This window comes from Cyprinodon tularosa, unplaced genomic scaffold, assembly GCF_016077235.1.
Source record: "Cyprinodon tularosa strain WSP-4 unplaced genomic scaffold, ASM1607723v1 ctg70, whole genome shotgun sequence".
Taxonomy (NCBI): domain Eukaryota; kingdom Metazoa; phylum Chordata; class Actinopteri; order Cyprinodontiformes; family Cyprinodontidae; genus Cyprinodon; species Cyprinodon tularosa.
Window position 1 is genome coordinate 467,421 of NW_024039452.1, and position 27,638 is coordinate 495,058.

A 27,638-nucleotide genomic window follows, 5' to 3' on the forward strand; every position below is an offset into this window, starting at 1 on the left:
GTGTTTTATTAAACCAATCCTGTGTGGACACAGACTGCCGTTCCTTTCAGACACCTCTGACCCAACCAGACTGTCTGGGATTATTATGTTTCTGTGCTCATTTGGGTTTTTTTACTTCCGCTTATTTTAGGGAATCCTCTGGGCACCTCTCCGCTTATGCCGGCCTGGGACAGGCAGTGATTTCTATTATTTTTTGTTCTTCCTCTCCTACACAAGAGCGCCCGTGAGAAGTCGCGCGGAGAACCGCGGAGACGCTCGAGGACACCATGCGCGCGACGCTTCACTTTCTCACCTTTCTCAGCTCCGCCATCACGATGGCACCCTGCAGAGAAGCAGGTAAAACCAAACATTTCCCTTCCTTTCTTTCTACTTATTGCTTTAAATTTGGGAACCGAGTTCAGTTTAAAGTCTGGCCTAGATTTCACCACCTGTTGTTGCTGTTTTATCATGTCACTGTTCCTTTTATGATTTGAACGCACCTTACATTTGTTTATTGCAGGGTAATTGCAGGTAATTATTGTACCTGACGCCACCTTCAGTATTAATTAATCTACTTTAGATAATTTCTCTGAGTCTTACTTTCGTTTAGAAAACAAGCAAAATAAATGAATGAATGAATAAATAAAAGCGTTAAAATGATTTGGCCATTCAGTGCTTAAATAAAAAGTCTCGTGGCTGAAACTTGGCCGAAATGAGGATGTAGAACACCTATAGTGGTTTCAATAAAATTGAATAAAAACTGATTTATTTTAACTAAATATGATTAGTCTCATGACGCATCCGTTTAAACTGATTTTCAAGAAAGCCTTGAGCTCATCTATAAAGCACAAAGTCTTCTTTAAAATCTAAATTAATTTAATCTCTTAATCAGGTAGATTCTGGGAATTTTTATGGCAGTTTTCTTAACATAAACATGGTTTGATTTACTATATTCGAACTCGGAATATGTAATTAAAACATAAACAGATTTTATTTTATTCAATATTTTTTATATAAATAAAAAAAGAATTTAGGGAAAATGTAGATGTGTTCTAAAATTATAGTTTGATATCTCACAGAAAGCCATGTAGGCAAAGAGAAACTTAAAAAGTGGCTTGTTTTCTTATATAATGCCATCCTCTGATCCTCGCTCAAACAGCGCCTCCTATATGATGATCAGATCTGAAAATAAAACTGATTTCGCTTTTCTTGACAAGTCATTTAGTTTTCACTCTTATAAATTGTCGATTAGAAATCCCACCAAATATAAAGTTATGAGTGTCGGTAAAAATAAACATTTAGATAAAAGGGTTTTACTTCAATTTAATGTTCTGGTTTTTTTTTGAAAAAAAAAAAAAGAGCCATACTGAAAAAGAAACATTATTTCGTTTTTAGTTCTGTTCTTGTTTTTGTTTGCATTAATGGTTGTGCTTCATGATTTCTTTTTACTACAAAGTATAAAATAAAAACATTAAGTTCCACAATAAATAAGTTGTTATTTTTGATTAATATATTTTTCTTTAAAAAAAACAAAACACGTTTTTGTATGAAATTGTGATGAAAATCCCTTAGCTTTCCATGAATACATTTATTTAGCAAGTAATTTTTGCATTTTTAAACATAATTTCATGTAATTTACTGTTAACACCAGAAAAAAGATCTAAATGCGTAATATTTCTGTTGAAATTATAGCAGATCCCTGTTAATGTTTCAGCTTGGCCAGTTATTTAGTTTTCACTCTTTTAAATTGTCGATTAGAAATCCCATCAAATACAGAGTTATGAGTGTCAGTAAAAAAAAGAAAATAATAATAAAAAAAGGTTGTACTTCAATTTAATGTTTTGTTTTTTGAAAAAAGAAAAAAAAAAAAGCCCTACTGAAAAAGAAACATTTTTTGGTTTTTAGTTCTGTTCTTGTTTTTGTTTGCATCAAGGGTTGTGCTTTATGATTTCTGTTTACTACAAACAACAGAGTATAAAATAAAAATACTAAGTTCCACACTGGATTAGTTGTTATTGTTGATGAATATATTTTTCTTTAAAAAAAACAACACGTTTTTATATAAAATTGTGATGAAAATCCCTTAGCCTTCCATGAATACATTTATTTAGCAAGTAATTTGTGCATTTTTAAACATAATCTCAAGTATCTTACTGTTAACCCCAGAAAAAAGATCTAAATGCGTAATATTTCTGTTGAAATTATAGCAGTTCCCTGTTAGTGTTTCAGCTAAAGAGTCTTACTGTAGATTTTATAACCAGAGCAGATTATAGAAAAACATTGGAGCAACCCTTTATTCTGGCTACAGCTGAAAATGGAGGATCACATACAAAATATTTATTTCCTACACCTTATCTATCTATGCCAACAGCTGTTTTACTTTATTATAATCGAAAATGTTGTAATATGATGTGGCTGGACTTGTTTATAGTTTTTTGCTGTTTATATAGCTGGCTTTATTGTTACTGAAAGCAGAACCCAGTTTGTCTAAAAGAGGTTAATGTACTTAAAAGCTGTTTGTGAGTGCGCTCGACACGCCTTTTAGTCAGCTTTTACAACTGGGGAACCAGTTGCCAACAGGGGAACCTTTTAACCGCTACCACTGAATTTCTCAAGTAAAATCAGTTTAACTGGTACCAGATTAATGTCTCTAAACATTAACTTTTAATCACATTTGGAACTTGAAAGCCAGAAAAAAAATTGTGCCAGGGCTATTTGTTTTATCAAAACCGAAAACATAAAATCTTGGCTGTAAACACACAATAAGGATGTTATTTGGGCCTAAAGGGGTTCTTACAGTTTTATCTGTGCTCTTTTAAGCTCTTTCCAGGATCCTGCCCTCCTTCATCAACACTCACCTTAAAATATACGGTGCTTGAAAGTTTACATACCCTCCCATTAAATAAAATGATAAATTCACACTAGTAATTCAAATAACTAAAAAACTGAAAAGAGTAAGAATAATTAAGGAGTTTTGCTCATGAAGAGTGAACCAACATACCTGTCAACAGATGCAGAAATTATTTCAGTGACTGCCTCAAAGTGTTGCTCAACAACATTTTATTTATTTACTTGTTTAATTTATAAATTTTTGTACATATGTATCTATGTATATTTATGTAAGTATGTATGTATATATATGTGTATGTATGTATATATATTTAAACTATTAATATATATATATAGATTTTACATATACATACACATATATATATATGTATATGTGTATACATACACATATATACATATACATACATATGTATATGTGTATATATATGTATATATATGTGTATGTATACACATATACATATATATATATGTATGTATATGTATATATATGTGTATATATATGTATGTATATGTATATATGTATATGTGTATACATACACATATATATACATATATATACACATATATACATATATATATATATGTATATGTGTATACATACACATATATACATATACATATATATATACACATATATATACATATACATATATATATATATATATATATATATATATATATATATATATATATACTTGTTTATTTTATAATTTTTTGTCCATATGTATCTATGTATATTTATGTAAATATGTATGTATATATATGTGCATGTATGTATATATAGTTAAACTATTAATATATATATATATATATATATATATATATATATATATATATATATATATATATATATATATATATATATATATATATACACATATACATACATATATATATATATATATATATATATATATACACACATATATACATACACATATATACATATACATACATATATATATGTATATATATATATATATATATATATATATATATATATATATATATATATATATATATATATATATATATATATACATATATATACATATATATACATATATATATATATACATATATATATATATATACATATACATATATACATATACATACACATATATACATATACATACACATATATATATATGTATATATATATATATATACATACACATATATACACACATATTTACATACATATACAGGGTGTCTTTGTTGATTTATCTCAACAGGTTCTGTTCTTAGTTGCATCTCCAGACTGAAAATATAGAAAATAGTTTCAAGCCTAATCAGAATCCTAAAAGTATCCTATTGGTTTATAACCTTCTGTTATGGGAAATGCATTCTGACAATCTCAGTTACATTAACCTTGAAAAAAAACTTGTATTTATGTAATTTTAAAAAGGAAAACTATAGGTTCACTAAAGGATATTTTACACTATACTTGGAGTTTATACGATAAACATCTGCTAAGATCAAATTTATCACAGGGGGACATATGAAAAGCTCATATGAAAAGTCAGCAAGTCCTATGAAGAACAAAAGCTTATTTTCACTGTGTTTTTCTTATCTCATATAGGGATACACAATATTGGATTTTGGTCAATATATCACGATATTTTACATCCTAATTGGCTGATAACTGGTACCTATTTTGTTTTAGTTTTTCAGCGCTTAAAGAAATAATGCAGTTTTCTTTGTCCTTCTGTGTGCGGTCAGTGTGGTCAGTTACAAACATCTGCACCACCTCTGCATCTCTCCACACTCCTACTTTAGATGAGTCTGTCTGTGAAGTAAGTTTTGTTTCATTACTGTTGTGAGCAAAGAACGCTGAATCTTAAAAAAAACAAAATTTATAAATTGATTTTGAAAAAAAAAAATACATTTGAAGGAATAAAATATAAAGAAAAAAATCAGAGAAAGCAGCAAAGTTCCCCGCAAAATCTTTTTCAAAATTTCATTTCTGGATTGTAATTTTATTCATTTCGATTTCACAAAACATGTTCTTTGCTTGCAACAACAATAGAACAAAGTGAACTCCCCAGAGCACGTCACCCTCTGCCTTTCACCATCATGAACACAGATTATATTTTGACACCTTTGCTAGATCTGAAACTACACTTGAAACAGTTTTGCTGTGAGCCATCTAATAGGAATTTGAGTCACACCCCAACCTGCTCTTTGATGAGTAATTTAATTAGTAAACTATGCATGAAAATGCATAAACTAAATAGGAATGGCCCCTTTTTCCATTTCCTTGAGTTTCAGAAAATGATACAAAATCAAACAGAACCAGTTGAACAGTTTTACATGTCAGCTGTTGTTTAAGCTCAACCTAAAAGACTTCTGACTTAAACCTTGTTTTTTATTTTTTTTATTTTTATTTTTTTCATTTTTTATTTATTTATTTTTCATTTATTTGGTCTGGAGTTGATAATGACTTGGTTATGAGATGTTATGGCACTAAAATACACAAATAATAGATGTTTTCATTGTTACCATAGCTAAAAATTCAGATAATAATAGAGTGTATTTCTTAGGTCTGTGGGGAACAAGTTGATTTAAGGTTTGTAATTAGAACTTATAAACACTGGTGGGTGTACGGTCCACAGAGTGATGTGAAACCACACTATGCTTTCTGGTTTCAAAACTGAAAGAGATGCAGGTTAATAAATCTGCTAACTATGAAATATATGAAGTATTGTTTTTTTTCCCTTTGAACATTTTAACAGTCTCACTGAGAACCTGGAAAATCCAACTGCAAAGCTGAAATTAAATTTGGCATCCCTTAGACAAGAAACTTAGAAAACTACTTGACATTTTAACGACTGAATGATTTAATATCATTAAGTAAAAGGACGAACGAGTAGTTAACTTTTACAACCAATAAGTCATTCTTCAAAGGTAACATAGAATATATGAAATGATCTAACTGCAGGTTCTTTCCTGCTGCCAAAACAATTTAACAATATTTTGCAATTACAGTGATTTTATTTCTGATTTCTTTTGCAATAACTGTACAGTTATTAGGAATGGCAATAGATCGAATGAAATGTTTAGAATTTAAAGAAGTTGAAAATTTACTTGCATAATTGCATGCACTTGAAACTAATTAAGCAGTAAACATGTACATGGAGTCTCACATCTTAATATTTACACGTTAATTTTTTTTTTTTCCAGCGTTTTATTGTCATTACTACGGAAGAAGATTAGGGCCACTGAAAAAAAAAAGTTAACTGATTTTTAAATTTTATTTCACTTTAACATGGGAAAAAAGTCAGAATTCTGACTTTTTTCTCAGAATTCTGACTTTAATCTCAGAATTCTGACTTTTTTCTCAGAATTTTGACTTTAATCTCAGAATTCTGACAGCTAACAAACATGTTAGCATCAAGCCATAGCCATGTCTGTTTTAGAGACTAGCTCTCTTGTTTTAATGACCTTCTGCTCCTCCACTAATGAGGGGACCCCTCTGTTACGTAAAAAGTTGCCTAATTCCATCATTTTCTTCTGACATCTTTGTCAGTGAAGCTGAGTTCTCCCACATCTCTTCCTTCATGGTGCCCATCTACATTAAGATCCAAATTTCTGAGATCAAAGTCAGAATTCTGAGGAAAAAAATTCAGAATTCTGAGATTAAAGTCTGAATTCTGAGAAAAAAGTCAGAATTCTGAATTTTTTCCCATATTAAAATGAAATAAAATTTTAAAATCAGTTAACTTTTTTTTTTTCCAGTGGCCCTAATTCTCTTCCGTACATTACACTGTCAAAAGTAGAGCGCAACAAAATTCACTCTCTGCATTTAACCCATCCCCTTGGGGAGCAGCGGGCGGCCATTTGTGGCACCCGGGGAGCAGTGTGGGTTAATGGTCTTTGCTCAGGGAGCCAGAGTGACAGTCAGTTTAATCGTCCAAATGAATAAAAAAGTATAACAGCCTCCTTTCAGCTAGCATTTTGGACCAGCAGGAGACAGAAGGAATGTTTTTCCAGTGTAGAAAAGAGAAAAGCATCAATGACCCTTTAAAGGATAACATCTAGAAATAGGGAATACATGGACTAATTAACCTCAGATTAAAAAGAAAAAAGAAATAGACTGAACAACTGCACTTACATGCCTGTCATATTTGAAGTTATTCAAAATAACCCAGAGATTCCTAACAGAAGAACAGTGGGAGAAGTGCTCTTGCATCCAGTCAACAGGTCAGTTTTTCCAAACACAATGGTCTCTGTTTTATTTTTAAATAAGCTGAGGAAGTACAGCTCCATCCAAATTCTGATATCCTGTAAACACTTCCACAAATTCTCCATGCTCGGCTCCATCAGATTTTAAAAGTAAATATTTCTGGATGTCATCAGCATAACAATAAATTATACATTGCTTTTTTCAATAAAGGTATCCTAGTGGAAGTAAGTAAAGAGAAATAAAATAGAAACTGAAATGGAGCCTTAAGATAATGTTGGGCATGGTTTGAAGATTACGTTTTGTACAATCTTTGTTTACTGTGAAAGCTTCAATGGTTTGTTGTTATGAATTCAGTTGATTTATATATGTAGAAAACCCTTAAATTTAGTGCAGTGGAGCACTTTTTTATTATTTGAGCTAAAGTACGTGTTTTTATGTAACCATAGGAATAACAAACTAAAAATTCACTTAGAGAAGCATCTGAAATAGTTTGGGCTACTTCTAATAATACCTATTGGCAAAAGCGATGAACAAATTACATCAATAACTTCAGGTGTTTCTTCGAGTTTTGCACAAAATTATGATTTTATTGATTACTAGAGCATATCTATTTGTGTGTAGAATTATCTGATACAACTTCATTTCCAAGGGTATAACACTTTTGAGCATTAAGCAATACTGCTTTGCGGGCATTGCAGGCTCACAATGAAGCAAAATGACCCCCATTCCAAAGGGTTGAACCTGTTTTTCCGTTTCAATTTGCATGTTTTCTAAGCAAAAACAAGGCTTTGTTGGGCTAATGTATAAAACCTCAAACTTAAAGCTATTTCAAACATTTTGAATGAAAAAAGCTTTCTGGATGGGAAGCGAAATGTCTTCAAACTTGGAAACAAAGTCCAGTGGATTGTTTTTTTTTTTTTTTACTTTTTTGGAGCTGATACTATTGTTTACCCGATACAGTATCAGCACAAAATATGCATAATTTTGTAGTGAGATGTTGGAAAAGGCTTGATCCACTGATAGTAACTAAATAGAAGCAAACAAGAGTCAACAACTCTAGGTATGAGAACAACTGACGCATTTGGCATTAACTAGTTGGTTACGTAAACTTCAAAAAGAAATTGATCGTTTCTATCAGTTAGCTTTAATCTGAAAGTTTAAATGCAAACAGATATATTCCAATATCAGTTTTTGATATCTTGACATTGATTTCTGATGTCGATATTGATTAGGAAATCCCTACAATTGCGACTCATACCCAGACAGCAGTGTCTGACAGCATTGGTGAAAGATTTTGAAGGGGCAGTTTTTTTTGTTTGCTTTTTTTATGGGGGCAGGAGAATAGGAAAAATGGTGAATAATTCATAATTTAATAGATCAAGACGGCCAAAAGCGACTTGTGACTATGGAGACGCTGATCTAGTAGAGGATAGTTGTGATCCTATCTTTGTACAGCCAGACATCCCAAGTCTCCCGGAAGTTCCGGGAGTCTCCCTGATATCGATAGTTGTTCACGGATGCCGTGAGTTGGATTTTACACTCTGCGAGGTAGTGTTTTTTAATGGATTGAGAGCGGGCAGGCAATAAGTTGTGCATCATGTGCAGATTAGACCTACTTCGATTGCGCAGACAACAAGAGAGCGCGGGGTGTGAGGAGGAGGTTACTTGTGAAACCTGTGCAAAGTGATGCTCTGTTCAACCAGCGATCCAGGCGACTGGTTGATCAGAGAGCTGATTGGATCAGTCTGATAAGTTTCTCTGGTTACTCTCTGGCAGTCACCTAGTTACCACTCAAAGCTATGCATCCTGTGAAACGGCAGAGGTTGAATCCTCGAGGAAATTTACTAAAGTATATCCACGTCTAGTGAAGGGGAGGAACAGTGGCGGATCTAGATCAAATGTACCAGAGGGCCAGGAGGGGGGCAACATGTTTTCATGGGGGCCCAGAAAAGCATGAAATAAAAAACAGGGCAAGGGATTCAAATATATTAAGAGAGCTGCATGAGGTGAAATTTCTTTTCAATTAGGTTCAATAGAAATTCTGTTTCTTATGAGGTCAATATACATTTGTAATTTAGAAATTTTACACATTTTTGACTTAATTTGAGTTAAAACTACTGTTTTCTATAAAATTTGAATTAGAACTAAATTCATCTGTAAAAATTAGAGGATTTTTTTAAATGTGTTGTGAAAAACAAAACATTTAGCAGATTAAAACTGGGATCTTATCTCAATACCACTGAAGCTATCACCTTATTGCTTTTGAATAATTAGTAAAACAGAATTTATAAAGAAAAATAATGAAGTAGTTCCAAAGGATCTATCAGTAACCATGTCTGTTCCAGCGCATATCATCATTAGAATTTCTGGCCCCCGTTGGCCCCTGTCTAGAACCAGCCATGGTGAGGAATGATGACACCGTGGCGAGGTGCACTGTTTGATGAAGTCCATGAAAGACAGAAAGCACCTCCCTGAAATGAGTTTTAGGAACTTAGGATGTCTGTACAGCTAAAGCTAAATGGTACACCACCCTCATTTTTATTATTATTAACCCTTTATAGGGCCAGCCAATAGTGTTATTGGAATCGAGGACAAGACCTTATTACCTTTGTAGTAATAAAAAAAATATTGATATTTTGATGGCAAAATGAATGTCAATGCAATAACTAGAAACGCCAACTTTCCTGAATATATTAAGAAAAATAACAAAAGTGCTTCTATAAGAAATTCATGAAAAACACTGACAGTGAAAGAAACACATTTTCTTTGGTACAACATAACCTTAGAGGCATTAAAGCTTGAATCTTTTAGTTTATAAGCCTAAATATAATTGTTTACTAGGCTTATTAACTTTTTAACTTACGTTTTTAACTTTTCAATTAGCTTTTTTTCTTATTCACTTTTTTTGCAACTTAATTTACACTAGGTAATTTATAATTCAAGGGCTCATCTCATGAAAACTAGAAACATCTGTTTACTTTTCTTTGTTTCTCCTGGTTTTTAATTTTGTTTGATCGTCGGTTTTAGGGCCAGTAATGGCCAGGTCTATGTCCCAAAAATGAAAAGGCTTTCGAGTAAGAACTACTAAGGCTGTGTCTAACTCCAGCGAATTTTCACTGATTGATTAACTTATCTGTGATGTTTGTTTTTTCTCCTACAGATATTCACCTTCCTGCCCCTTACAACACTTCTTTTCATTGGGTCGATGGTTTTTTTGTCAATGTGACCTGGTTTTGGAAGAGGCCCAAGGAGCTGCCAGAGGATTGTAAAGTCGAATATATGATACAGCGCAAGGATAACAAACCTGTAAATATTGCAGCTCTCTTGTCTCACTCTTTCCATTTGTCATTTTAAAAGATGTGCATATGATTTCAAATTAAATGAATGTTCCACTGCTGAAAAAAGGATCTTATAAATATGAGATGGTTTCCATCTAAATACATGTCCTAAAGTTGGAGTTTAGGCCATTTAGTGTGATCCTATACAACTACAGTAAAACAATGCAATACATTTATTTATGCCCTTTTAAATATCCTTATCAGGAATTACAATATATGCAATATATTGCAATATATGCAATATATTTTCTTGTTTGTTAATACTTTCCTCAACAGAAAAGAACATTCAGTTTTGTAATGAAAAGTTTTGTCTTGCTTGACAAAATCATCAAAGCATTGCACATTTCTTTTATAATTCTTCAGTCATATATATCCTAAAGAGTTCAGATTGCCTATGTTTAATTTGGTTGAAAAGGGAGTTAACCTTCCTAAATGTTTGATTATGTAAATGGTTTACACCTCTGTTGTTCTGAGAATTAATTCGATCATTTCAGCCCTCTTAAATCTTTTCCTTTGTCATTATTTTCACTGCACCTTTAAAAAACAAATTAGGTTTATAATTTCCAGCATTTTTATTTCATATTATTTTACCCAATATTCATTCACATTTGATTCTTTAGATCTTTACTCATTGTCAAAAAGATTTTCTGTCAGTCATAAAAACAGGTATTTCTTTCAAAACCTGTAAAATGACATTGACGGGTTATATGAACTTCCACTGTAGTATTTCACAACAATACAACGTTTAGAATGGGAGGCTTTCACACTCACACATTGTTGATGGGGGTGGATGATGTAAGCCTTTTACACTTCACTACAAGCACCAGAAGAGCACAATGTTAGAGGTTATCAACCCTTGAGCAAAAATTAACTTAATAACCTTCTTAAACAGTGTTCTATTATGGTTAAGAAAGGTAAAGGTAAAGAGATGCCCACATAACAGCAACAATGGATGTCTAAATGCGGTTAAAAGTGGTTACAGTTTGTTCTTTCCTTTTCCTCACTTTCACAACACTCCTTTTAGAGTTTGCTAGTATTAAATATATTTTATAAGGTTAAATAAAGTTTGAGGATTGAGGACTTCAAAACAGACTTTAAAATCCTTAGACTTATCCTAAGACTTAGCTCAATCTAATGGCGTTGTAATTTAATTATAAATGACAGACTGGTGCCTCCCCTTCAGGCTTTTGAGACCTACTAAAGAGGCAGCGTGGCATTCTGTTCTTTCTGAATGCTGGGGACATATCAATTATTGATTTCTCAAATCAACTTCAATAAACATTTTTGTTTTCTGTTTTCATTTTTCTGAAAACAGAGCTGAAAGAAGGCTTTGCTCGCGAGCTGATATGACTTATGTGAAGAATAACAGCAGCTGATAACTGTTCCATCTGAGATCATCCAGTGTAGGCTAACAGACAAACTAACTGTCTCTGCCAGGGGGACAGACTATTTCCTGGACTGTCTTTTCTAACATAACACAAAAATAAACATCAGTGTTATAATAGATTAACTCACCTGTCCAGCAGAAAGCGTGTACCCTCCATGTCCTTCTTAAAGGGGAACACCGGTTTTTTTTTTTTTTTTACATTGGGCCCTTGATTTTACGTTATTACATCATGTTCTACTCACCCATATTAGTTTTGTGTCATTTGGAGCTGTTCCGAAGATATTCGGTTTTGTTATATCCAAGTACCATCTTCCTATGGGCAACGAGTTGAAGGCACAAATTAAACTGTTCATAATTTGTTCTGTATGGTACGCCAGCATTCATAACATGTAGGCGAATCACTGTCCCCCAGACATCCGCGGTTATATTTTCTTATATTTATATTTTTTTAAATAAAGCGGTGCGTGTATGACGTCATCCGCACGCGCCGGCTACCATTCATTCTTCCTGTCTGCTAAACTGCTGCTAGTTTTACTCACATGCCTGGAAGATGTCTAGTGCTACTACCACAGATGATCTCGCTCTCCAAATGGAATTGAATGATTCAGATTAGCTAGAATGAATAGAAGGGGTAGAGCGTAGCCGCCTGTGGCCCGGGCTGCCTGTCACAACACCAGTCCGGCGCACTGATGACGTCATACACACTCCGCTTTGTATTTAAAAAATATAAATATAAAAAAATATATTCGCGGATGTCTGGGGGACAGTGATTCGCCTACATGTTATGAATGCTGGCGTACCATAAATGATAAATTATGAACAGTTTAGCTTGTGCCTTCAAGTCGTTGCCCATAGGAGGACATTACTGGGATATAACAACACCAAATATCTTTGGAACAGCTCCAAATGACATTGGGTGAGTAGAAGATGATGTAATAACGTAAAATCAAGGGGCCAATGTAAAAGAACCGGTGTTCCCCTTTAAAGCCCCGTTTCCTCACAAACCGTCTCCACCCTGTAAAAGCTGCACAGATGTAAACTCTTGTTTTCTTCTGGTTGTTACTTCTTTTCCTTTTTTTTGGTTTGTTTTCCTTGCCTCTTATTTGACAAAGCTTGTATATGGTCCTCAATTGCAACAGAAAGCGGAAAGTCAAATAATCCAGGGTGGTGTTTTCTTGTTTAAACCTCCTCAGCCATCTGCAACACATTTTCAGATACAGGTAAAACTAAAAAGACGGAAAAGTTTCTCCACCATTTTTGCTTATTCTGATCAAAAATGGTGATGCTACATGGCTTCTCCCATTGGCCCACTATGTATTTAGATACGTACTATTTGTAAACTAAAACAACAATTTAGTTTTTCGTGTTATGCTGTTAGACTTTGCAGAATATGTTTTAAAGGAAAGGCAAGTTAATTTGTATATGTAGGCAGATAGTAAGACAAGTATAAAACAGTTGGAGCACGAACTTAAACTAATAATACCTCAGTTATAACTTTAACATTCAAAGTTAGCAATAAGTGGGTAACTTAGTTTTTTAGAACTTTCACAGTCTTCTTGGAGTTTGCTCAGATAAGTTAAGTATAGCAACTAAATCCTGTTCCTCCATGTTTGGTTCTGGTTGTTCATAGTAGGCTGGAACCAGAAGACCTGACTGGTCTGGGAAGTTGATACACTGACAACAAACTTGTTATGTATTGAGGTGCTGATCTATTCCGTGATTTATAGACTAACAGAAGGATTTTGAAGTCCATTCTTTGAGCTACAAGGAGCCAGTGGAAGGACTTCAGAAGCGGGCTGATGTGCTCTATCTTACTTCTAGTGAGAACAGCAGCATTTTGGATCAGCTGCAGCTGCTTAAAGGACTTTTTAGGAGAACCTATCATGACACAGTTGAAGTAATCAATTCTTTTAAAAATAAAAGCATAAGTTTTTCCACATCACTCTTGGACAACAGTCCTTTAATCCTTGTGTTCTTCTGGTGATAAAATGCTGACTTAGTAACTGCTTTTATTAGCCTCTGAAGGTTCAGGTCTAAATCCATCATGACACCAAGTTTTAAAGCAATACTTGAATTTTGGTAATAAAATGCCAACATTGTTACACGCTGTCTTTTTAACAACAAAAAATGTAATTGAATGCTCAAGCTGAAACAGTCCTTGGCATCATATTTCTCGTCTGACATATTTTATATTTAGTCAATGCAATTATACTTAGAAAGTAAGCATTAATTTGTGATTTACAAATTATTTAAGCATTATTTTTTTTATCAGGAAAATTAAAGTGTTATTCCTTTGCTACAGCTTGTAGAGTTAAAACCCTCCAATTTAGTTAATACATCTAAGCTGAAGCTGTAATTAAGAAATAAAAACAACAATACGTTCTTTAATCTGCAGTATGTGGCCTGATTAATTCTGTTTTCTTTCAGGGTGCTGCAACACATCTAAAGCATTACACAGACTACTTCCTGAGTAAAGATTTGATATCCAGCAGTTCAGAGCTCAGCATTCATGCATTTGCTGAATGCCCAGGTCGGAAGCTTGAAAGCAAGCCTGTAAAAGTAGAGATCCGTGCACCAAAACAACATGGTAAAGATGAGGAGGACGCTGCATACTCTATAAAAGCAGTGGCTTAACTCAGCCTGTATTTACACTATTAGGCTTTTAAATCAGATGTACATCATCAAACTATTTCTGTTCTCTCCTGTTTGTGCCGAGCAGCTGAGCTGGTGAAGGACTTCAAATGTTTTTTCCTGCGCAGCAGTTTTAATTGTTCCTGGATTCCAATTGACCAATCACCGAGTCCGACTGTGTCTTACAGGTAAGAATCAGTTTGTTTATTATTCTCAACAATGTCTGTTTTTTACAAAATAAAAAAAATAAATTAAAAAACTTAAAAGAAAGAATTCAAATGTCCAAAGAGATAGTGTGGTATTCTTTATGTTTATGAACCTTGTTAATATTGAATGTACAGTTTTGTTTACAGTAACTTTTTTTGTTACAGAGTAAGGTCTCCATCTAGTGGCTGTTAAGGAACTTGCATTTGCATTTTTTAGGTGAAGCAGAAGGAACTTTGTTCACCCCTCAGCTATTCCTGTTGTTGTTTCAGGGTTCCAGGGCAAGAGGAGGAGCACATAAAAACATTAACGAAGTGTAAAGGGTCTTCTAAAGAAAAAGGGAGGAATGTTTGTGAAGTCAAAGTTAAAGGCAGTCAAGACCCCCTTATTCTTGTGGAGAGTGAGAAGAGAATGAACACCTTTAGACCTCAATATGGTCGGTTGTCTTTGGCTACTTATTTAATTATTTAACTGCATCGTGCCCAGTATGGCTCTTTGATATTCATATATATATATATATATTTTTATGTTTCAGCAATACCGGTGCCAAATGTCACAGTGCAGGAGAATGGGCAGAATCTCCAACTGACATGGGAGATTCCAAGTATTGGATGTGATTGGAATTGCTTTATCTGGTACAAAGAATGTGGAGAGGAAATGGTAAGTTTCCATGTCAACGTTCAAATGTTCAAATTTTAAAAAGTTGTGTCACAACAGTGACTCTAAAAAGGTGGATCAAGGTTTAGTTTGGGGCAGAGTGATGACAAGACAAAAAATTTTGTTTAAAAAGATACAATTTTCAGCCCATCAACCAAAAAAAAAAACAACAACTGTTTTTTCATGTGGATAGTACATTGGGGAGTGAATTATTTAAATTTATTAACACAGCTCATCTCAAGACACCTTGCAGCGATAAATCAAACAGATCATAGATAGACTAGTTAGCAGCTTTTTATTGATGGAAAACAAACTGTAGGATTTGCCCGGCTTGTATTAGCATTAAGTGACACTGGTCAGTTGATTGCATTGCATTCTTGACTCTGTAAATGGTAAAAGTCTTGTATTTGTAGAGCTCTTTTTCAAGTCAGAAGTCTTGACCAAAGCACTTTACACTACAGTCATTCACCCATTCACGCACATACTCACAAACTGATGGTGGCAAATTACATTGTAGCAGCAGCTACCCTGGGGCTCACTGACAGAAGCGAGATTGCCATACACTGGTGCCACCTGGCCCCCTGACCACCATCAGTAGGAAATGCAGAGGAAGTTTTTTGCCCGAGGACACAATGAAACTGAAAGCATAAACTTCTAGCAATTCTTCACACTGAGCATGCATTTGGGCGACTCTCTTTGTATCAACTAAATCAGGACAGACAGCAGGAAAGAAGTTTATTGGCTAACTGAGGTGCTCCTTTAGGTAAGACAGTGACCAAAGGCCGGTCCTAATGTGGCAGATGTCTATTTTCAATCCCAAGGAGTCGGTTTAGAGGTATGGTGAGAACTATTTGGCTTAAGGTTCTGGTTAGAAATATACTTGTAAGGGTAAGTGTTGGGGACAATGTCAGGGCCAAGCATAAATGTAGTAAGTACAATGAATTTCAGTCAATATAAAATGTTTATATGGATAAAACACTAACTTGAGTACATTTTTGTGTGCATGTTTGTTACAAACCTGAGATAACATGCTAACACACTTACATTAAAAATTACACAAAAGCTAGTTAAAGGTGTGTTTATCGCTTTGCTCAACTAACATGCATTCTATTTTTTACACATTTACAGTAATGTAATGTAAGTAGGCAAGTTAAAATGTTTTTTTTTGTTTCAGCATCACCGTGAGTATAAGTTCAATGAAAAGTGGACTGTGGATGATATTCCATACAACAAATGCTGTGAATACGAGTTTCATTACAAACTGGCTACTGATATATACTGCAGGATTATAACAAGCGATAACAGCGCATTTAAATATGGTAAATATCCACTTTTACTTACTTACTTACTTACACTGTCATGGAATAACTTTGTTCTTGTGTAATTTTTTTCTTTAGAAAAGGACATTTTGGGTTATCTACTGCGTAATAACTGTGTAATTTCTCAATGTTATTGGCAAGTTCAATATTTGTAGTTCCAGCAGAGATTAAGTTTATTGGAGATTCTCAGCAGGATTGAAAATACTACATTATAGTTGCCTGGCATGTGCTTCATATTTAAACTGTGCTGCACATTTCTAACAGATAGAAATAATATGCAAATATGCATGCAGCCAATGTATCTTGTCTTTGAATCAAGCCCTTTCTGTTTCATAGCTCATGGCACATTTGAAACGAGTGTGTGTTAAAAATGAAGGATCAAGTACACAGAGTCCTTAAATTTTAGCAGATAATACTGTTACTGTAATACGTAAAGCTAAAGGCATGGCTAGCAGCAGCGGGCAAGTCTGGTCTCCCAGGGAAGTTTAAGGCATGGATAAACCAGTATGGCATCCTGCCAAGACTTCTGTGGCCACTACTGATTTATGAAGTTCCAGTGACCATGGTGGAGGGCTTTGAACGCAATGTCAGCCAATATCTACGTAGATGGCTGGGTCTGCCAAAGAGCCTCAACAGCATTGCTTTCTATGGGCACTCCAACAAGCTGCAGCTTCCTTTGACTGGCGTGACGGAGGAGTTTAAAGTCACCAGAGCAAGGGAGATGTTGCTTTACAAAGACTTTGCTGACCCCAGAGTCTCTTCTGCCGGGATCACAGTCAGAATTAAAAGGAAATGGCGAGCACAACAGGCAGTCAACCAAGCAGAAGCGAGACTGAGACATAGCGTCACAAAGCCACGCTACGACCAAGCCCGAGGACAAGAGCGACGACAGATGTTACAGGGAGAGATTTGTGCAGTGGTGGACGAGGAACACCAAAGTAGGACGGTGAAAGTGCGCCAGCCGGGAGCCTGGACCAATTGGGACCAGGCATCTGCCTAGAAGATCACCTGGACAGAATTATGGAAGTATGATCCAGCAAGACTTAAGTTCCTGATCCAGTCAGTGTATGATGTCCTTCCAAGTCCATCTAACCTTAATACCTGGGGCCTTGCAGAAGCACCAACATGCTCACTGTGCCCGGCTCATGATTCGCTGGAGCACATCTTAAACTGCTGCTCTAAAGCACTGGGAGAGAGAAGGTACAAGTGGCGCCATAACCAGGTGTTGAAGGCAGTAGCAGACACCATCTGCACTGGAATCCAGGAGTCAAAGCACCAGTCTCCTTTGAGGCACAATATCTTCTTTGTCAGGGCAGGGGAGAAACCTGAGAGAGCTGGTAAAGGCACAACTGGAGTGCTAGCCATGGCTCGGGATTGGCAGTTGCATGTGGACCTCGGAGGGCAGTTAAAGTTCCCAGAGCACATTACAGGTGCTGGTCATAAAATTAGAATATCATGAAAAAGTAGATTGATTTCAGTAATTCCATTTAAAAAGTGAAACTTGTATATTATATTCATACATTACATACAAACTCATATATTTCAGATGTTTATTTTGTTTAATTTTGATGATTACAAATGACAACAAATGAAAATCCCAAATTCATCATATCAGAAAATTAGAATATTACTGAAGACCAATAAAAACAAAGGATTTATAGAAATGTTGGCCAACTGAAAAGTATGAACATGAAAAGTATGAGCATGTACAGCACTCAGTATTTAGTTGGGCCTCCTTTGGCCTGTATTACTGCAGCAATGCGGCGTGGCATGGAGTCGATCAGTCTGTGGCACTGCTCAGGTGTTATGATAGCCCAGGTTGCTCTAATAGTGGCTTTTAGCTCTTCTGAATTGTTGGGTCTGGTGTATTGCATCTTCTTCTTCACAATACCCCATAGATTTTCTATGGGGTTAAGGTCAGGAGAGTTTGCTGGCCAATTAAGAACAGGGATACCATGGTCCTTCAACCAGGTACTGGTAGCTTTGGCACTGTGTGCAGGTGCCAAGTCCTGTTGGAAAATTAAATCTGCATCTCCAAAAAGTTGGTCAGCTGCAGGAAGCATGAAGTGCTCTAAAACTTCCTGGTATGTGGCTGCGTTGACCCTGGACCTCAGAAAACACAATGGACCAACACCAGCAGATGACATGGCACCCCAAACCATCACTGACTGTGGAAACTTTACACTGGACTTCAAGCAACGTGGATGAAGTGCCTCTCTTCTTTTCCTCCAGACTCTGGGACCTTGATTTCCAAAGGAAATGCAAAATTTACTTTCATCAGAGAACATGACTTTGGACCACTCTTTAGCCCAGGCAAGACGCTTCTGACGCTGTCTGTGGTTCAAGAGTGGCTTGACACAAGGAATGCGACAGCAGAAACCCATGTCTTTCATACGTCTGTGTGTGGTGGTTCTTGAAGCACTCACTCCAGCTGCAGTCCACTCTTTGTGAATCTCCCCCACATTTTTGAATGGGTTTTGTTTCACAATCCTCTCCAGGGTGCGGTTATCTCTCTTGCTTGTACACTTTTTTCGACCACATCTTTTCCTTCCCTTCGCCTCTCTATTAATGTGCTTGGACACTGAGCTCTGTGAACAGCCAGCCTCTTTAGCGATGACCTTTTGTGTCTTGCCCTCCTTGTGCAAGGTGTCGATGGTCGTCTTTTGGACAACTGTCAAGTCAGCAGTCTTCCCCATGATTGTGTAGCCTATAGAACTAGACTGAAAGACCATTTAAAGGCTTTTGCAGGTGGTTTGAGTTAATTAGCTGATTAGAGTGTGGCACCAGGGGCCATCAATTTTGAACCTTTTCACAATATTCTAATTTTCTGATATGATGAATTTGAGATTTTCATTTATTGTCATTTGTAATCATCAAAATTAAACAAAATAAACATCTGAAATATATGAGTTTGTATGTAATGTATGAATATAATATACAAGTTTCACTTTTTAAATGGAATTACTGAAATCAATCTACTTTTTCATGATATTCTAATTTTATGACCAGCACCTGTACAAGAACGTCACTGAGGCCAGATCTGGTCTTAACATCTAACTCGACAAAGCAAGTCGTGTTACTGGAGCTTAAAGGAAAATTCAGTTTTTTAACACTTTTAGCCCCTTTTCTGTAGTGTCCAGGATGAAATCGAATGATCAACACCAAAATTTTGACGATTGGTCCTGTCTCGGCTATTTGGCTCATGTAGAATCCCCCCCTGGCTGCTTCAGGATGGCTTGCATGTGCATGTCAGATAATGTCCTTAAAACAACCTTAAACGTTCTTTTTTTAAAATATGCTACTCACCGGGTCGTCAGCGCTGTTCAATGACGTTCCAAAAAAAGTTTCGTGAAGAAAAACCGTTCCTGTCTAGTTTTATTTAGCATTTTGTAAATCCCAGAACTATTTTTTCCGATACATCACAACCGCTCCCGTTCGAATCTGAAGCGTTGCACACTCCAGACCACTAGTTGGCGACAATGTCTCTATATACTCCTCCTTAGTATATTCCGGTTCAAAACGGTATCCTCTACCGTCAAACTCAAAGTCCAATATGTCCTCAAGAATCCACCTTTCGTATTCCATTTTCAGAGTTTTTTAAAGTGTTTAACAGAGACGTTAGCACCTCGACGTCGGAGTACACAGAGTGAAGCAGAAACACTTGGGCCTTGCGAAAAGACTACAACTAAGCGTAAACAGGCCCCCTTTCCGTTTCCGGTGGCGGAGGGATATTGACTATTCCAACAGAACTCAATGGGATTTACAAAATGCTAAATAAAACACTACAGGAACGTTTTTTCTTTACGAAACTTTTTTTGGAACGTCATTGAACAGCGCTGACGACTCGGTGAGTAGCATATTTTAAAAAAAGAACGTTTAAGGTTGTTTTAAGGACATTATCTGACATGCACTATACAAGCCATTCTGAAGCAGCCAGGGGGGGATTCTACATTAGCCAAATAGCCGAGACAGGACCAGTCGTCAAAATTTTGGTGTTGATCATTCGATTTCATCCTGGACACTACAGAAAAGGGGCTAAAAGTGTTAAAAACACTGGGAAGACAGGATGGAGGGGGCTCAATAAAGGAAGAAGGTGAAATGTCTTGAGCTGATTGAGGCATACAATCGCCGTGGATGGAGGGCCCGCTGTGAGCCAATAGAAGTGGGCTGCAGAGGTTTCCTCACTCAGACCGTGCATCGGGCATGCAGGGTTGCTTGAGACAAGAGCCACCAGAAACATCAGTGAGGCACCTGAAAGAGCCTCAAGGTGGCTGTGGATCAAGAGGGGAGACGCATGGAGTAGCGCACTGCTTGAACACAAACTGGGGCCTGTCAACCCCAGGTGGGTCGCCCAGATGAGGGCGTCTGAAGATCATAGACCCAAAACACCCTATGACCCTGGGTCCTTCACTGATGATGTGTTCAATCTGCACCGGCTAGGTGTTTCAAAATATAAAGTTTGTTGAAAGAGAAAAATCTGAGGTGAGGTTAAGGCAAACAAGCTTGTCAGATGGACAAGCTGAAAGCCATTGGGATTTGGGTATGTAGGTTGTGTGCACTAACCACTGCGCCACCAAAGCAAACTCAACCATTGGGATTTCTGAACTATTACCCCCTATAGTGCTGCTGTACAACTGACAACCTCTTACAGTGATAAGATGCCACTGATCTGGTGGATTGATGCAGCCAGGAGGCTAAAAGTACCACATGGGTTTTGTTTGACAGAACAGAACAGCTCAAAACTGTAATTTTAGTCTTGCTATGTGGTAGACAGTCAGTCTCAACCAACACAGTATGATGTAGCCCACTGATCTTGACCTTTTCATATATATAAATGCATACAGTGGGAGACATTTCAGACCATATCAGTCCTATAAAGTAAAACACTAAAACAAGAATAAAAAAAGTGCTCCATTCCAGACACTATAGGTTTTCACCAGCAAGAACAGTTTATGTTGACACAACTTAAAAAACAAAAAAATGTGAGTATGAAGGGTTGGCACCTGATAGCCAAATAAGTTTACACTTTCAGTGTTACATATAAAGAAAGACAACAACCCTTGAGATTCTAGATGGAGGCATACTGAACATGACTGACCACATTTCAAAAGACATTTGACAAAAGAGAAAGCTACACGTCAGCACAAACACTCTGTACCAACTGCCAGCATGGTGTTGTGTGTGTTGCAATGGCCCAGACCTCATCCTGATTGTAATGCTTTGACAAGACCCTAAAACAGCCGTTACATAATCAAATACCCAAAAACAGAAAAGAAAAAAAAACTGTCAATGAAATTGGGACCGAATTCACTTGCAGTTATGTAAGAAATTAACATTTTTTTTTTTAATAAAATGAACAGAGTAGTAACAGTTGAGGAAGTGTTCTTCAGAGGTTTGACATGCACATACTTGCATTTGCTTTTCTTTTGTTATCATTCCATGCAAATCATTCAGTGGAATTTACTGCAACTGGATAAAGTATGAAGCAATCATGTCTGTTTAAAGTCTGCCTAAGAAAGGAGGACTGCTGCTGTGGATACTGCTGTTTATTCTTGAGCTAAAACTTTTTTAGGGGTTAGAATTTTTAGAGCAAAATGCTAAACTTGTTTTTTTTTTTTTTTATTAAAACGAATTTGCTTCCTTTTTCTTGCAGGTACTACAAAAACTTGCTTCGATGCAACCAAGTTGGTGACTATCATCATCCCAATCATCGTGTGCTTCTGTGTCGCACTGTCCTTCTACTGCTTCAAGAAGTATGTGTGTCCACATCCCTCTCTACCAGTTCTGATCATGTCTGTTACAGAAGGACTATTGCATAATAGTTGTGAAGAGAAAATCATCTAGAATTGCTGGTATCAAAAACCGCTACCACATAGGGGAACATGGTTAGGAATCGATGATGCAAAGAAGAAAACCGGAAACAGCCTCTTAAAAGAGCTGTCTTCGCTGCACTTTTCTGGGGAACTGCCATACATTAGGAAATCATTATTAAATTTATAAACAACAAACAATATGCATCAGAAGACATTTTTCAGTTCAGAGGAAGTCTGCAGGGAAAATATTTACAGGACACACATTTCGTTATTATTTTATGGGGATTTCAAAGAATAAATCAACGTGTGCTCACAGGATGAAGTCCTTCTGTGAATTTGTCTCTGTGGACGTCCTTATAAACAATACTCGGGAGGAGGGGGATGACATCTCCCTTCTTAAAATAAAATCTTAAAAATCATCCCCCTTCTTAAATGACCATCCCCCCCTACCATCCTCTGTGACATTTTATTACTGATTGTATAAAATTTATACTATATATTAACAGTAATGGCAATAATATTGCCCTTTCAGCATTCGGCAGGCTGTGGGCTTTTTATGTAGCCTGAGCAAAATAAATCAAATCAAAGAAGTGGCCAACTGTGACTATGAAGCTGATCCCAGTGGGATATTTGTCTACTGCATTGGTCCCTAACCATGTAGGGACAGTGATAGCCATGCCAGTCCAGGGACTCACTACAGTTCCACTGTAAGGTGCCTTGGTCAAGGGCATATTGCTTTGGGTTAATAGGTCATTATGAATATTAATAAGGCTATGTATGCTTCCAAAAATAGAAAAAAAAAAAAAAAACAATTCCACCATCACGCTTCTTTTTTTTTTACAACTAGACCACTGCTTATAAATTATGTGAGGCCTCTGTCTGTGTGTGTTTTTGTTTTTTTAAAGAACTAGTTAACAAAGAACTTAATGAGAAACAGTAAGTTTAAAATAGATTTTGTTTCTAAAGCAATATTCCAATAAAATCTCTCTGAATATGGACTGAAAATCAGCTAAAAATGGACCAACTACCACAGAGGGCCACCAGGAATATCAGAGACATTCATATTGAACCCTTTTAAAATGATGAATTAGATCAGAGGTCTTCAACAGAGGGTCCGCGACTCCTAGGGGGTCCACAGAGGTACTGCATGGGGGTCGCGAAAGTTTTAAATGATTAGACTTTTTTTTTTTATATATTCCCACCTGCAATTTTTTTCCACTAATTAGAATGTATTTAAATACATTCTAAGATTAATTCAACACAACAGATAATGGAGGCAGAAGATGCCTTTCAGTCATCAATGCACACATTCAGCGACACACAGGAGCTCTTTCAAGCGGGGCACCGTTTCATTCACAACACCTGTCCCATCAACCAGGAATCAGAATCAGAATCCCAGGGTGAAATTACTTTTGTTACATTACTCCATCTGTAATAGAGTGACTATAGGACCAGTGCCCGCTCCATCAGTTTGAGTGTCCTTGACTAGGAAAATGTTGAAGACCCCTGAATTAGATCATTTAATATAATTTTTAAGAGAGGAAGAGAGATTTTTAAAAGCTCTGTAGTCTTTTGCTTCGTTATTTTTGGGATCACCGGCGGAAATGTTTCGGAACGCCTTGTCTCCTTCAAGCATCTGTAATCTTGGCTTTGAGGCTCACTTAATATACAAAAAAATCTGCTGTTTCCCTTTTTCGTGTGTGTTTTTCTTTAGTTATGTGCCCCCATCCCATGTAAAAACACCGGCCCCACCCTGGCCCCCTTGGTAAATTTGTTCTAGAACATCCACTCCTGAGTTAGAAAAAATTATATGACAGACTAAAGTTAGTGTTTCATGAAGGAGCAGAGAAAATGATTGTTATTTTAGACCACAGTTGAACTTTTTGATGACATTTAAAATGCTATTTGTGTTAAAAAAAAACAAAAAACAAAACCCTGAACACTATATAGAAACAACGCAGAGGCAATGAGACGTTAAATGTAGCTCAGTTCAGTGCAAACCTGGTAGATTGTTAGAGGCTGAAAAGGATTTGAGACTGAAGAAAACCAGGATGATCAAAAACGTGGAGCCAGAGCTACACTTTTTATAGAACTTACTAGAACAGCTCATTTCAGGACTGAAATCCATTTAAGCATCTGTGGCTCGATTAAAAGAAAAAGCAAACAATCTACTGTATTTTTGGATACAGTTTTTAAAAATCCTTTTGAAAGTGTTTGAACTTTGTGCACGTGGTTTGGACAGTTAGGCGTGAAGGATAAAAACAGACTGTTTAGAATCGCTCAAGCGATTATTGGCATTAGTAAAGGAATCTGGCAGAGGGCTGTAAAAACTCTTTCTGCTGTATTGTTGCTCGACTATAATGTAGATATCATGTACCATTATGTGTTTAGGATTATATTATGCTGTCTTATTCAATGTGAATTTTCCCCTTGTGTTTTAAAAACATGAAAAAAAGATGTTAAATGTTTTTCTTAATACTACCATGTCAAACCAGAGACAAATTTACTGACACGTGTTTATTTTCTTTTCTTTGCAGACATGAACATATTTTTAGGCCCGGACTGGAGCGGTCTGTAATAAAGGATTGGTTTAACATTAACAGGGAAACTAAGGTGGGTTTTTTTCCCGCTTAATAATATAAAAACATCCGTATTTATTTCAGTTTCTCTCCATTTCCGCAAATGCTTTGACACCCTTTCTTTATTTTATTCCAGAATCCAAGTGATGCGGTGTACACACCAAACACGGAGATGATTGATCCTTCTACGCCACTCGTGATTGTAAAGAATGTTCAGCCGAAATAATCCCGACCCATTTCTGAACACAGTGGACTATGCGCAGGGCAGCTGGACTTTATTGCTGTGCTGTCAGTCTTTGCAGCCATATTGATGTAAATGAAAAGGGTTAACGGTGGAGGATGTTCTGTCATATCAGTGCACTGAGTTCGCAGGGATTTAAACCATAGCTGAAAAAGAAACCTTTTCACCTCAATTAATGGCTATTCAGGTGGTACTTTTGTACATATTTTTTTACATAAATCTATTAACTTTCATTTCAAGCACCACAACCTGGGTCCCGCCGGAACTATACCATGACCTCCACCCTGTTTTCTACTGATGACCTTAGATTGTCAATTTGTACCAACCTTGAACTGTTTACATACTAGCAACAAAAACATGTAGAGTTGGATTCATTGCTGTATAAAATACACTAAACGCTTATAGCTTCTGTAAAAAAGGTGAAGGAAGACAATATTTCCTTAAGGTTTTTTTTTTTTTTTTTTTCATTCCTCACCCTACTCAAGAGTTGCCTCCTGCCCGTCATTCTTTTACCAAGACTGTGTCTGAGCAAACTGCAGAAATAAAAATGAAGGATGATGCATCACCTCTTCGAAAAGTGAACTGGAAAGTTTTATCTCTTTGGAAGGAAGAAGCGGCTAAAGAGGTTGCCACAGAAAGTTGGTTCCTCTCTGTTGCGTGACTGCAGTTGCTGATCAAGTGCGCTGCGGACTGCATGAGACAATTCAGATTCTCTGAAGCTGATTATGGGGAAGAAAAAAAAAGTCCAGTCATAGAGTAGGCATTGTATGGAGAGTAAGATAACGTGAGTGGTGTAAAAGAAAATAATTGATCTTCTGTTCTTACAGGAAGCTCTTACTTGCTGCTGTGTCTCAGTTGTTTCAGCCTCTAGACAAGGCTGTGTGCTTGGGTTTAATGGCTGAAGGTAGCTGATGGTATGAGAGTATCCGGTTTGGCACTACTGCTCTTTGATGAAATACTAAATATGAAAGAGAAGCTTAAAACACATTATTTCCTCTTTCGATCCACTGTTCAGAGTCAATGTGTTCAATGAACCCCACAAACTCTGCTTTATGCCTCTGGCTCTGGTGATTTTTCTGTATACTTTATATGGAAATGAGGTTTTTTTATTACCAAAACAGTTTACTGAAAATCTTAACTGCCTTTTTAGGATGTATTTCATAGCATGTTCTCAGGAGAGGGGAAAAAACCCTGCAGATGTCTGAGGAAACATTGAAACTGTTGATAACTTGGGGTTTATCTGCTGCTTTTGTCTGTATCATGTTTACCAGTCAATGCAAAGAAATCCAAAAATCTCCATGTGCATTCAGTTTTTTTTGTCCTCTAAAGTTAACTGGCCCTGGTCTCTCTGTTGATCTGTTTGGCTTTTTACTACCTAACAACACAGAGAGACAGATAATGTAAACAGATGGAAAACAGGCAAGAATTGTTTGTTAAACAGATGTACAGATGTTTTATGATCCAGCAGGTGAACGTTGCTGTTAAACCTTTCTTTCTGTAGCTCTATATTTATATGCTCCTTGTTTTAACCACTGATTTGTAAAGTTTGTAATAGACCAAGGGTTATTTATTATGAAATTATATTTTTCAGTAATTATCTTTAATTCAGTGCTGTTTAATTAGCAAATTCAATTCACAACATGTGTCATCTCAAGGCATTTTACAGAGACAATTCAATCAAATCATACAGTCAGATTCTAAGGGAATCCAGCTGATTGCATCCTTTTATTTTCCAGCAGAGCCAGATTCAATGTGAACGTCTCTCTCTGCCAAAAATCACTAGTTTTTTCTTAAAATATAACTATAACCAATAAGTCAAACAGCTTACAAGATTGGGAATCCTAGTAATGTCCATATTGAGCCGTGCCTACTCTGCAACCCTACTAATCACCATTACAATAAAAAAGACTGTTTTGGACTGTCCTTTATGTTTGGTGACATATTGTTATAATTGGAATTTCATTATAATTCAGTATATTAATATTATTTTTTTAAATCAGAGGAATCATCCAAAACAGTTTTAGCAGCTAATATTAACTTGAAACTGCAGAGAGATATGCTGCTAAATGTTGTAAAGTTTTATGCAAGATTGAACTTGTGTCCCCATTGTACCAGAAGAGCTTGTTTCCACTTGTCTTGATAAATGTAGACTACAACTTTTCACTTCCAATTAGACCGCATGACATCCAGGCAGTGCCGCCTCCAGAAATGTTTAATAGGGGTGGCCAGATGGGGTCACTAAAAATCTTGAGGTGGCACACTGAAACTAAAAGCCATAATTTCAGGGTTTGAATCTACTATTGTGGTAAACCTGCCTGTAGAAATCAAAGACTTAAGTAAAAACCTACTCATATCTTGGTTTGTCGTGTGATTTTTAATGTTATGTCGCTGGCTGTGCATAATAGGATAATATATATATATATATATATATATATATACATATACATACAT

At 36.0% G+C, this 27,638-nt stretch overlaps 1 protein-coding gene across 1 annotated transcript; it reads left to right on the forward strand.

Moving 5' to 3' along the window:
- LOC119772152 lies at window positions 1-27,540 on the forward strand. The gene is made up of 10 exons (XM_038268463.1): window positions 1-336; window positions 10,179-10,324; window positions 14,171-14,330; window positions 14,463-14,562; window positions 14,851-15,014; window positions 15,114-15,238; window positions 16,410-16,554; window positions 22,208-22,307; window positions 24,905-24,980; window positions 25,083-27,540. The coding sequence occupies exons 1-10, from the start codon at window positions 267-269 to the stop codon at window positions 25,170-25,172; spliced, it is 1,176 nt and encodes a 391-aa protein (XP_038124391.1). The 5' UTR covers window positions 1-266; the 3' UTR covers window positions 25,173-27,540.
- Window positions 27,541-27,638: the final 98 nt, after the last annotated feature.